Source organism: Rhipicephalus microplus, chromosome 7 (genome assembly GCF_043290135.1).
Source record: "Rhipicephalus microplus isolate Deutch F79 chromosome 7, USDA_Rmic, whole genome shotgun sequence".
Lineage (NCBI taxonomy): Eukaryota > Metazoa > Arthropoda > Arachnida > Ixodida > Ixodidae > Rhipicephalus > Rhipicephalus microplus.
In genome coordinates this window covers 129,172,459-129,186,218 of record NC_134706.1, presented here as the reverse complement: position 1 = coordinate 129,186,218, position 13,760 = coordinate 129,172,459, and the positions used below count along the sequence as shown (strand labels likewise).

At 43.9% G+C, this 13,760-nt stretch overlaps 1 protein-coding gene across 1 annotated transcript in view; it reads left to right on the top strand.

Annotated features, from left to right (window-relative positions):
* The window catches only part of LOC119183136 (retinol dehydrogenase 13), a 39,559-nt gene that overhangs the window by 14,139 nt on the left and 11,660 nt on the right, over nucleotides 1-13,760 (top strand). Inside the window, exons 3-6 of the mRNA XM_075868295.1 lie at nucleotides 1,084-1,320; nucleotides 6,341-6,433; nucleotides 6,609-6,788; nucleotides 10,028-10,137. Coding sequence (XP_075724410.1) covers nucleotides 1,084-1,320; nucleotides 6,341-6,433; nucleotides 6,609-6,788; nucleotides 10,028-10,137 — 620 coding nt within the window. The remainder of the gene's footprint in view (nucleotides 1-1,083; nucleotides 1,321-6,340; nucleotides 6,434-6,608; nucleotides 6,789-10,027; nucleotides 10,138-13,760) is intronic.

Below are 13,760 nucleotides of genomic sequence, written 5' to 3'. Positions count from 1 at the left end.
ATTTCTGCCCTAAATGATCCCGGGTACTCAACAAGCACATGACACTGCTGCGGCTGCTCCAAACGGCTAACCCTATCCGCAGCGCCCACCAATGTTGCTCAAGGTTCAGCGTTCATACTTGTGCGATTGTCAATAAAAAATGCAATGATTGCACAAATCTGAGGCACCGTAACAACACGTACATATTCTGTATGTGCGTCTTTTACTAGAAAAGGCATACATAAATAATTATAAGGACCATAGCTTTTATGCATGCAACTTTTGCACGAAAGGCGAGTGTTTCCAACGCTTTGCTAAGACGACATGGTGGTGGCCCCTACCCGTCGCCTTGCGTTCTACACCTTATCACCTCTGAGACGGGCGTGCACGCCCGTCTCTAGGCCGCGCGCCTCGTTTTCCAAGAAAACAGCCAGATGGTACTCATGTCTCACGGGTGACGTGATTTAATGCGCTCGTTCGTCTCCACTGCACGCTCGAGGCACTCTAACGCAGCGCCTCCAGAATACCATTCACCAATTTTCTTGCGCAGAACATCAAATAAATGTTCTGTTCACTCTCTACACACGCAACACTATCGTCTTTCGACGACATTTGCAGATTAACATGCAGATATGGGTCGATTTTTTTCGGAAGAGCATCTTGTTCAAAACACGTCTAGCCTCTCCAGACTAGGAAAAATAATAGCACCTCTTTTCGGTCGGTAGCTTTGTCAGCGGTGCTAGCCGGACGGCTGATATCTGTCCGCATGATTTCAAATAAACCTAGAAATCGAGCCTTAAGGATGGTTTGCATGTGCCATGCAAAACATATCGTTATTTCCCCGTTGCTGGCAAAATTTACGTCTTGAGGTAAGTGTTTACGGAAAATAAAAATACTATGCAGGTGAATTGTCGAAAGACAGCTTCTACAAATAAAATTCAAAATCTCAAGGCAGATTCACTTGATCCAGGTGCAACCTTTAGAAAATTGTGGGCATTGTGCGAGCAGTTTGTATATTAAGAACATGTGCAATGTCTGCAGTTCCATAATACTTAGACGTGCTCGAGTCTTAATAATAAAACTACAATTTTTCTGCGAGTACAGGAATCGGCAAGGAGACTGCCCGTGAGTTGTGTCGGCGCAAGGCTCGAGTTATCCTGGCCTGCAGAGACGTCAACAAGGCTCGTGCAACTGCGGAGGAGATTGGGCGTGACACCGGCGTGCGACCTGTGTGTATGTGCCTCGACCTGTGCTCCTTCGCCTCCATCAGGCAGTTCGCGTCCCAGGTGGTCGCCCAGGAGGAGCGCCTCGACGTACTTATCAACAACGCTGGTATTTTGCGTAAGTGCGCGCCATAGAAAATGTTTCTCGCACCTTACCCCAAACCATGCATCTGCAAACAAAACCCGACGCGCAATTTTCCTTGAATCATCCAAGCTGAGTTCAGTGCGGCATCTTGGCGGACAATGATAGAGCAGTTTCAATAACGTCATTTCATAACTTCTTCAATAAATCAGTAACATTATTCAATAACTTCTGACAATGTGTGGTCCTGCCGTCAACTTTCTCCAGTTCCGGCGAGGAACGTCAAAGGGACACTACAATCTGAAATATCGAAATCAGCCTTCATGTTTCTTTATAGTTTAAGTATGCGGCTGACATGATTTTGAAGTTTTCTAACAAACTCTCATATCAAAAAGTATTAGAGATGTGCGTGTGCTCCGGGTAGCCCGTAAGCCCGAGCCGGACTCAGCTCGCGCGCCGGGCTCGGGCAGCCCGACATCTTTCCACCTCGGACCCGGGCTGGGCTCGAGCTTTCCTATTTATTTATCGGACCGGGCTCGCGCCTAGTAAAAAGCACAAGTCAAGCCTCCCCCCCCCCCCCAAAAAAAAGAAGATAATGTGTTAGAATTCTCGTTGTTCATATATGTGCTTTTTTTGGAGGAAACCCGGGATGTAGTTAGCGAGTACTTGCGTACTGAATTACTAAGCGCGTACTCCGAATCAGAACTTCTTAAGATTTAGAAAGGGAAAAAAAGAACTATCCAAAACTTGCCAAACTTGCAAGAAAGATCTTGCAAGAAGGTGCTGCAAGGTATGTAATGCAGGAATGATGTACCCGATTGAAGCCCGAATCGATGGACAACCTTTTGTTTCTGCATGATAATTTGCGAATGGGTTTGCACTCAGTCTTGAATTTTATCAACAATTGAAAAAAAGCTACAGGGTGGACGGCATGCTTTTTTAATAAATGCATTTTCATTTTTTCTGTTGCCAAGTGCTTTATTGCGTCATTCATCGAGTGAGGCCAAGTCGGGCTGGGCTGGGCCTTGGGCATGGGACGCCGGGCCGGGCCTGGACGGCCCGTCCTCTATACATCATCGGGCCGGGCTGGCTGGCCGCCGAAAAGCATCGGGCCCGGGCCGGGCCGTACATATTGCTAAAAAGTATAATGGTGCAAACTTCAAATAAGCAGTTTGCAACTGATTATTACTACTCGTGTATATGGTCTTGCTGCCGTGCGGCAGCGCGAGAGTGCAGTCATGTTGTTTTTTGTCGTACTTACTGTTTTTTATGGTAGAAAACATTACCGCAAAACTCGTGTACGTAGCTATAAAGAAAAGTCAGAGCTCTTCTGCAAAGGCGAATATATGAATATATGACGGCAATATTCAAATAGATACATAGGAAGTTCTCAATGGCACAAGAAGGGATGAAGTGTCAATGTCTTCGTGGTTTAAGGTGGTTAATAGGTAAGGTTGCCTGTAGGACAATGTTCATCCTAAACGCTTCAAAGAATGTGTAACATCCACATTCAATTCTTCGTGTCTTGTCAGACAAACACTTGGGTTGACGTTTATCTTAGCAAGATAAATTATGGTACTACAACCATGTTTAGCAAATGATTTAGGACATGTCAATTTCAAATACGAGGTTTCTTAAAATTATGTTCTGGCTCCCCCAGCGCGGGCGCATTGATTCAAACTTCTGATCTTGGAGTATAATTGATAAAGATCTCCAGGTTGTCTAAACTTCTGTAGCCCTCCACTACGGCGTCTCTCATGATCATATGGTGGTTTGGGGACGTTAAACTAAACATATCAAGGCCTTTTCAAAAATGGTTTTCAAAGATGAGACTTTAAAGAGCTTAGGTGCCATGTACTGCCCTACACTTGCTCGATGAAAATGATTTTACCGAATACGCGTCACCACCGCACAGCGTGGGAGCAATTTTTTGTGGAGAGCGGTGCGTGCGTCTCGTTGGTTTCTTCCGCTATGTTACCCGCGCCGGTGCATGCAGCGCCCCAAGCGGCATCGGCGCGCTTTGCGGATCGGTTTCGGCGGCTGCTTTTCACACCTCCCCATTCTAGCCACCCTAGATACGCCCCCAAATCTGTTGGGCCATGTTACCAGACTGTCTGCATTAGCCCGCTGTTTCCGAAATCAAACGAAAACATAAAGGGCGCGATACCATATGTCAAAGTAAATTTTCGTAATAAATAAAATTTAAAGTATTGAATATAAACGTTTAATTAGTTTTTTTTTTTGTTTTCAATATTTCTACCCCCTCACCTAGTCGCACTTCAATCGTCAAGTGGTGTTGATGTCTATCGCAATAAGTTTCAGACCACTTTTCGTTCTGACTGTCGCCAACTAATTAGATTGACCTTGGCCGAAGCTGTTTTCAACACTATCAGTGTAAATTCGTATGGCTGTAGGCTGACCTTTCATTTTCTGGCCACAAGTTCCGGCAAACGAAGAGCTTCCTCTTCGAATGGCCATCTGTTGTCTACGTCGGCATCACGACCACATGACAATATGATTCTGCAGAGCCCTTATCAGAATGTTAGTACCAACTAAAGCGTATAGTCACCTTGCTGCCCAAGACAAAACGCTTCTATATTCTTCTGTCTATGTATAAAAATCAAGTATCTTTCCATGTGCGCTCCAGTAATTTTCCAAAATATCCGCTTCATGTGCGATTTAGGACGGACCACCTGGGAATAACGTAACATAATGTCAAGGCCCTCGATATTACATCCCCGTCAAAAAAAATGAGGTAATGTGTCCTTGGCGAATTTCTGTACAGATAGCGTGTTATGCAATATATGCTTATTCTGCGATCACACAAATTCGGTACCTGCCTAAATAGAATCAGATAGTAGGCTGATAATTTATGTCCACTTTATTTCCTGTTCGTGCGTGTCTTGAGCGAAAAATAATAACAACATTAAAGTCTGTGCTAGAACACGGTGCCCCAAGTGATCGTTGAACATGATAACGTCTCCTCTGCAACAATGCGTGGCACAATGACAATAAATTAGTGCTAGTTGTTCACACAGTAAGCATTCAAAGCTGCGCGCACGGCGTTTGAAGTCATGTCTTGCAACACGTGCTGCGTGACGTGCTTCCGAATATTTGCACACACTCACCGTAAAGAGGTCATCGCTTGCATATTTGTGGCCATTTTGGCAATCTTTCACTGCCCTACCAGATATGTATGCGCAGCTTGTCTTAAGGGCATATAGAGAGATCAATTAACCAAAAGTAACGAGTGATAGATGAAACTCTTAAGTTGATTACCATTATCTTCGTGAAGAACATTACATCTATCGGACATCTTCATCAGTGCGTTTTAGCACAAACTTAGAGCAGATACCAAAAATGCACCTGCGGAAGACCATGTGCACTGCATCAAAAATGCTAGCTCGAAAGGTAGTGATAATGCTCCTGACAATATCAATCAAGTTTCAAATCAAGTGCTTAATGTGTCTCTTCATATGCCAAAATGTAAATTTTCAAATGATGTCAATTTATTTATTTGCCTACACAGACACACAAGATTACAGAGGAAACAGGGGGGAGCAAGCTGGCGACTGCTAATGCGTTAAAAATGCATTAACAAGCATTCAGATTTATTCGCAACAGAAAAAATTGGGCTTCTGAACAATGCATAAAGCGCTTTCCAGCGTCAACATCGGTGCAGGAAAACGCAAGGCTAAGGCTGTCTGTTCTGCACAAAACGGTCGTGATTGCAACTTTATCAAATTGTGCAATTTCAAAATTTCTTCTCGGTCAGCATACTAAAATCCAATTGATCTGCATGCAGATTGCGTGCTTTTATACAGATTTGTGATAAAAATTGAGAGACTTCACAGGACGCTGAGTACGAGGGCATCCAGCTTTAATATAGTTGCCAACTTACAGTCAGCATGCCGCCTCTCTATAGCAGGCACCCTGCGTTACGTCCCTAAGATATCCTAAACAGAAATCGCATGGGTCACCATGCTAGTTCAAGGTGTCCGGCGCACGCCGGAGTGACGGGCACGAGAATGTGGACCACCTCACTGGAGAATATAGCATCTCAGTAACTAACCGCTTGCGTTTACACTCTCTAATTTAGCAAAATGTATACATTCAGAAAGACTCGGAAGCAACGATATAGCTTTGCATATCCATGCTGTTACTCAGCTCAGATGATCAACTTGCGCAAGCTGAGAATATGTATGGTGGAAAAAACGTTCCCAGGCCTCGCTGCCATGAACATACATGCATGGGACAATGGCCTTGGAACTATTGCCCCCCCCCCTTGTACAATTGCTTTCACTACACACCATATACCACACGATGCATCCCAGCCATTCCCCATGGTTTGCCGGCGGCCATCTCTTGACCGCATTGCATTGTTATGTCAGAATCAGCCATAAAGGGAGAGCAGTGAGAGGCGTCGCTTGCCTGCATGTTGCAGGAGGACCGATCGGTCGGCGACTCTCGACTAAGCCCTGGCGTCTTGGTCTGAGGCCTGAATGCAGGACCTCGACCCACTGGACCTGGATGCAAGCATGAATCGATGTTTATACTCTAAGTACTGTGGTATATAGTGTCCGAATAACCAATAGGTCTTGTCGGATAAGTAAGCTTGTAAACAGCATGTAAGCCTATGTTGAGCACTATTTAGTTCAGTATGTGAAGCTAGTTGAGTAAAATTAAGCATACTAGGTGCTACCTAGAAGTTGGGAATGGGCAGCCTGTATTGTCATATTTTCTACGAAGTGATTCACAAAACCAAAGGTTCATCATATGTAATTTATTTCGTGCATCTGTGATTAAAAAAGTAATCCCTATAAGTACTATGTGGGTGTACACTAAGCATAATTTCATAGAACACAGCGTACGATGCCAAACCATTCGACTACCTCTAAACGTCACCGATTAACTTTATTCTTGATTAGTCTTTTTTTCTAGACACGTGAAGGAACACAGTACATCCACAGCAGAAATTTAATACGCTAAATCATAAGAGCGCATTCAGAATTTCATATCTTCATTGCATGTAACCATTTAATTTGGAAATGTGCAGCTCCGCCAACAAGAACGGAGACAGAGGATGGATTCGAGACGACATTCCAAGCGAACTACTTGGGTCATTTCTTGCTGACAAACCTGCTTCTGGGTAAGTTTTTATAATCACTCCGCTTCTTATTACGATGTAATGCCGACGAAGCGCTCATAAATAAAGTGGCGTTCCACTTTCTCTTCTAAGCATTCATATTTCATCCTCTACTGTGCATCCATCTACAATGCAAATTCTTATTATGATTGCTTTAAAGGTATCTATGTTTTTCAAGGGCTTCTTAAGAAGAGCTCGCCAAGCCGAATTATAAATGTGGGCTTCCTTGCTCACTGGTTTGCGACTTTCGACGCTGACATGGGCTTCCAACAATACCGTCGAATCCAGGTGTACCCGAAGACAAAGCTCTACGTGGCCCTTTTCACGATGGAGCTGGCACGAAAACTGGCTGACACGGGTAAGCCTGCCACTACACATTATAAATGGACCTCCTGCATTTATAACTTGATACTAACTAACTTTAGGCATTGCCTCGCATTGTGAAATAAGGCAAATAGGACGCCAATAAACCGGCGAGTGAGATGATAAAGGCGCCAATTTTGAAGCGACGCTTATTTTTGCGGAAAGACAACATGTATACCTGCCCTAAGAAGACATAGTCTTTTACAACTTCAAGTGGACTGTTATCTATCTCAAAGCGCTGCTTTCTTTCGAAGTTGTTGTACATTACTATCGTTTTCTGCAGATTACTTTTAAGGCCCACCTTTCTGCTCTCCTTGTCTAACTCCGTAATCATAAGGTGCTGTTCGTCCCCTGAGTTACTCAGCAATGCAATGTCATCGGCGAAGCGCAGGTTACTAAGGTACTCTCCATTAACTCTTATCCCTAACTGTTCCCATTCTAGGCTTCTGAAAACCTGCTGTAAGCACTATGGTAAATAGCATTGGGGAGATTGTATCCCGCTGCCTTACACCCTTCTTGATTGGTATTATGTTGCTTTCTTTATGAAGCACTATGACAGCAAATGATCTCCTGTATATTTCTTCCAGGATGTTTATATATGCTTTGTTGACGCCCGGATTCCGCAGTGTCGGCATGACTGCTGATATTTCTACTCGATCTAACGCTTTCTTGTAATCTATGAAGGCTATGTATAGTGGTTGGCTATATTCTGAGCATTTATTTATTACCTAATTGATAGTATGAATGTGGTTTCTCTCCTTCTTTCTTTATCTATATTTTCCAGAATAAAATGAAAACATTACATTCTGAATGGTCTCCTGAGCTGAAAGCTGTAATGAAACAGCTTGACTAAGGCCCAGACGACCAATCACATGGCAACAAGTGAAAGCTCAAAATATTTGCACCGAATGTACAAGTCATAATGGCACATGATAGAAAAAATATTTACAAAAGCAAAGCGTATAACAATACCTGTATAAGCGTAACAGCGAATTATTTTTGAATGAACACATTTCTAACAACAAACAAGCATTAGCTTAATACTTAACTTTCTTTACAGAAAAGATTTTGTAATACTACTAGTACAAGAAAACAACAGCAATAATAAACGTGTAATTGTGTCAGTAAACTAATAGAGACAATATTATAAACACAATATAATTAGGAAAAGCATGGTAGCTAACCATACGCAAAGGCATACTGCGAAATGTAGTACAACTTGAAGAAATATTTTAAATGTATAAATGCATTGGTAATTCAGAAATATTTCACGTAATGTCTCCATCGAAGGTTTATGTGAATGTTTGTGCTTATATTTTAATGTCCTAAATATCTAGTCAGTGCGAAAGCATAATATATGCCAGCCTCCAACATTCCAAGTATTGATAGCGTGTCTATTGCGTTGCAGTGCAGCCGCTAACTCGATAAATTGTTGAAATGAAGAAGAACATATGTAAAATGATCGCAGGATGTGGAACTCACACATATTTGAAATTTTTATTATACTGTACCTGCGAACAAATTTTTCTTGCTGTGCATGTATGTTAATGTGTGGTTAATCTGTTAATCGCTTGAGCCTGTTTCGCACTACATTTCATAGGAATGAAGATTTTCGAAAACGGCAATAAAATGAGGCGAAATACTTTTTGTGTTGTGAGTGCAGTTCAATCTTTTGTTTTATGGCAGATGCAGCATGCCCTTTGATGAAACTTGTAGCTCTGAATCTCCCTCGCCAAGTAATTAAATAAAATGGCATTTGGCACGGCCAATCGGACGTCACGAAGTGAGGCGTCATATTGGAGGTACACATATTAACCGACCCCTGGGGAACGAGTGAGCCACTGAACATAACCGGTTCACTTTATTAGGCTGAGCCGTTCGGAGCCGCTCACTGAAGTTAGTCGCTTTAACCATCTATGGTCTACACTTGGCTAAGCAGCCAGTTTTCTCGTCGCCCATCCAGCTACGCCAGCGCCACGGCATGAAAAGTGTGGGCGGTATATGACGCACTCCCATTGAGCTGCGCAGAAATTTCATGACCAGTAAGAATGGTTAAAAACTTTGGTACTGTTATTTTTTTCCTCTCCTGGAACGTTTTAGTCCCATCCCCATTAATATACAAAAAGTAGCATGTCAGCGGTATATAGACACCGGCCAAAATCTCAGTTTTTCTAATAAAGACTCTCTCTGACTCTCTCTGCTTTTCTTTAAGAAGCCATGACTCGATCATTCAACAATTTCTAGCTTTCACTTAAAACTAGAAGCGTAGGTTCTATTATGCCTGTACGTTTATAAAAAGTTGGCCATGAGCGAATATTTCAGCGCAGAACAGGGCCTCAATGCTTCCGGTTGCAAATGCAACCCATCATCCGCACATGTCACACATTTGGTTGTAAATACCACGCAACAATACACATGCTACGTTACCTGTCGCAAACAGCTTTTCCATGGCCTTCTACCACCAGTTCAGACGCTGCAAATCGTTCAATTTCAGTGCTAAACAGAAGTAATCTCAAATATATTGATTTTAAGCCCAACTGACGCAGAGAAAACATAGTTCGCCGAAATCCAGACGCTCGCACAGCCCGCTGCTTATTACCTCACGACTTGTGAGTGCCCTAGTGTTCGCCGACTCTCTGGGCACTTGCTTGTTTGTGAGAATACTCAATAATTATTCGAATACCCGACCAAGTACGCTAGACCTTCCCCAGCTTATTCGTAAACGCTCAAGAATTAATCCACCCAAATGAAATTAGGCCCAAAAATGAGCTGCCATGATGGCTTTAAGCAACTAAGAATTTTTCGCCCTACCGCGGTTGTCTAGCGGATAAGGTACTCGGCTGCTGACTCGCAGGTGGCGGGATCAAATCCAGGCTGAGGCGGCTGCATTTTTCATGGAGGCGGAAGTGTAGTAGGCACGTGTGCTCAGATTTGGGTGCACGTTAAAGAACCCCAGGTGTTCGAAATTTCCGAAGCCCTCCACTACGGCGTCTCTCATACCCATATGGTTGTATTGGAACGTTAAACCCCACACATCAATCAACAATTCAGATTTTTCTCTTTTTATTATGCAGCAGTACATTTGATCCCAAGTTACCTGACTGCTAGCTGGTTTTACCGCATGCATATATTACTTAAAATTATGCACTTTTGCTACGTGCAATATAGCTTTTATTCAACATTCTTTAATGTTAACGACCCAATCGAAACAATATCATTGAACATTCGACGCAGGTATTACGGTGAACTGTGTGCATCCAGGCATTGTCAAATCTGAATTGACCCACCGAGCGCGGGATTTCTACTCAAGAGCATCAAGCCTCCTTGTTGACTGCTTCGGCAAGGTAAGATAATAATGAACAAAACTACTGATTCAAGTATTTTGGCTATATGAATATTCATGGGTAATCACGTGCTTTTATGTCGGTCTTAAAGTGACGAAATATTTCATAGATATTTTAAGTTGCGATTATTGCATTAAAGGTACAGATAAAAGGTGTCGTTTACGCTGAGAATCATTTAGATTATTTAATATTTTTATGATATTTTTGTAGCAGATAGAGGGTACTTGACGAAGTTGCTGGCTCAATTTTTACGGTGAAGTGCTACGCTTTTAGTTACGCTGCTACTCGTCGCGAGTACGCATTATCCCCTTTCTATTTTCTGAGAACCATTGAAACGATACATAGAAACATTTTTCACGGGGAAAAGGGAGAAGTGGATCATGCAGCTTTTATAGCTGGGGCCCTAAGTCCTGGGGTCGGCTGGCCTTAGCCGCCTGCCGGACATGATCTCGGAGTGCAAGTGGCCCTTCCGGGTCTGAGATTTCTTTTATTGTGTGATTCCTAAAGATAAAAGAAGAGAAAAGTGAGCCCCGTAACAGTCTGCATCAGAGTGCAACACTTCAACAGTAGCTCACAAGGAATGGGGGTAAGGAGAGACAAAAAGGATAGGATGAACTGTATATATCGAGAGAGGAAGGAGAGAGCAAGGCGCAGGGACAGTGAGCGACGGAAGTAAAGAGAAAATAGCAAAGATGAAAACGGTCGCAGGAGTCCGAGGATAAGGCACCACTCAGTGAGAGCTCATGTTAGCGGCCGGAGATGGCGTAGAAGGAGCCCAGTCGACCGGAGCTGCGCTGTCGTCGGAGATCACGGGGGCACAGCTGGTTGGCACGAAATCCAGCAAGCGAGTTGTCCGAGCTTGCCAGATGTGCATTCTGCTGTTCCATACTAGATGTTGCAGGTTCACCGAGAAAATTGGCTAACCCCCGTGTTCAGAAACGCTCCTTAACTCAAGGCCTATCCTCGACTCGAAAAAGTCGATGGGAGCGCCGTCTCTTGGTGGACCGGGTCACTGCATATCGGCAATAATATGCAGCAATTCTTGAGAAGTGCAACTTTAATTTCAGTCGAGCAGTGGCGCAGTTCTCAACTCAGTCAAGTGAAGGATGGAATGCGAGTCGAGGAGCGTTTCTGAGTACGGGGGTAGGTCGCTTGGCTTACAAGTCTCACAAGCCCCGCTCAGACGGCTACAGCGCTGCTGCCAATTGCCTCCATGACTAATTACGCAGTTCTGCTCATGAACGTGCCAACGTTCTCCAATAGCTTCGATTAGCCCCGAGAAGTAGGAGTGGCGCTGCCTGGTGGGAGTCTTGCGTGACGTCACGGCAAGGACTCTTCGAATCTTGGTGTGGCACGCGTATACATAACACGCGCTCGCTTCAACGCCGTTGCACTGCCAGCGTTAACTTTTTGGTTGTCTCACGCTTGAAATAAATGACAGAAGCAGTATCAATGATGTTCGTAGTAAAACAATGAAAAGCTAAGCATTTGTTTTTACAGTAGAATCGCCAACAGTGTCTGCAATCTCAGCAGCGTACACACTTTGATGAGGTTTGTTATAGTGTCGCGCTGCCGGGTTCAATTCTAAGCTATGGTAGCCGCACTCCGACGAAGGTTAAAGACAATGCATGTGCAGCAGGTTAAAAAAATGCGAAGTTACCACAAATACTCTGCAGCGTGCCTCGCAATCATGTCGCGCTTATGAAACGTATACGACAGCGTAATTGCATATCTTGTTGCGTTGTTCACGATCGATTCCTTTAGAAAGATGGAATTGTTTCGCGCCCAGAATGGGTATATGTGTCGGACGCATCAGGGTAGCTGCTGACAGCTTTTCTCTTTTTTTCCTGTTGGTGCGTGCTTAATTTAAAATCGAGTGTCGCAAAATATCTCGAATGTGCTCGCCCGAGAATACCACCACAGCCGTTACGTTAGATCTTCTTGTGTGTAGTTGTTCATATTTAATCACATTGTTTATATTCATGTTTTGGGGAATAATGTCGGCAATCCGTTTCACTGGAAAAAAAAGATGAGGCTAGCTGAGAAACTGCTGCTGATTTCAGATAGTGTCTGCACTATAAGCCGAAAGTTGGACTACCAGCAGTTAAGGCCAAACCTCATAAGCGCGAAAATGCACGCGACAGCGACAAGCGACACGACGTAGATCGACTTCACGCGATCAGTCGCTAGCGCAGGCAAACCTCATTCACGCGACGGCTTTGGCGAGCGAATTCCACTGTTGCTGGCATGAGGCCGTCTACTCGCACCAAGAAAACCACGTAGCGAGCGGTATGCAATTTAAAAATAAGATATATTCTTGTGTAATAAAACGGAAAGTGTTTATTATTGCCTTGCAGCACTTTTTTATATGCACATGCGTAATAAACATTGCGTTATTTCTTGTTGCGCATACGTGACTCGGGCAGGGTCACGTGCACCTATGTAGTCTTTGTCTTTTCCGGTATTTCGCTATTGGCTGCTTGAGCCCAGCACTTCCGGGCGATGAGCGATGGTTTCCAAATCTGGAGAACCAAGCAATCGCGCGAAAACGAGCACGCGACACGTCGCGCGAACGCCCTGTTTCGTCGCTCATAGCGTCGCTCGTCACTGTCGCGTGCATTTTCGCGCTTATGAGGTTTGGCCCTTAAACCAACGGATGAATGATTTGCCCAACAGAGACTAAATGCGTGACAGTGCCTGTCGTGCGTAAATGCCCAGCAATGAAGGGAATAATGGGGAGGGTAACTGTGCCACGATCGCCTTCTGACGATACTGCACTGCACACCTCGACCCAGTCGGCTATCACGAAAATTAGTCATGTGGGCTCTACGCCTCTGCGAAATTGAAGCACTATTGGACGAATAGAAGCTCTCATGAGAAGCAAGTTCAACACGCGTCAGTAAGCGCCCCCGCGTTTCCACTATACGTGCAACACCCTGGCAACTGTGCTGCTGTCACGCTTGTAAGTACCAGTTCAAATAGCCACCTGAAGAATAAATTTTTTCCACCACTGCTTACCCCGCAGTAGCATCAATCTGGATGTGAACATGACGTGCGAGACAGATCGTTGCTTCCCTGAGGCAAAGGGCGTTTAATTATCACGTGGGCCACCAAGTGACATGCGCAATCGAAACAATTCGTTTTTACCTTCTGGCGTTTTCTTTTTGTTGTTGTAAACTAATGCTATCAGCAGTGCTGCTGTGTGAAGTGAACAATACCTTTATGGCATGATGGCAGACCGAGCTAGCTGTTTGAGTAATCAGGGTATGCGACTACGTTATTCTGACGACTGTTGAGGAGAAATCTGTTCATGAGATGCAATTATACACACTTCCCAGAATTCCGAAAACTATTCTGTGGTTTGCAGAGTTACTTATTTCTCGCTCTATTATAAGTGATTGTGTATGAAATACAGATCAATATTAAATCTGACTGCCAGTTGGGCGTGTTGGTAATGGTTCATGATGAGACAAGCGCAAAAAATACACACACTCAGAGAGGACACAGACAAGCGCTTACTAGCAACTGAAATTTTTATTTCGAAGCGAACACTAATAAAGACATCACACGCATATGCGTCACTCCCAACTTCCCCTGTCATCATCAAAAACGTGATATTACAA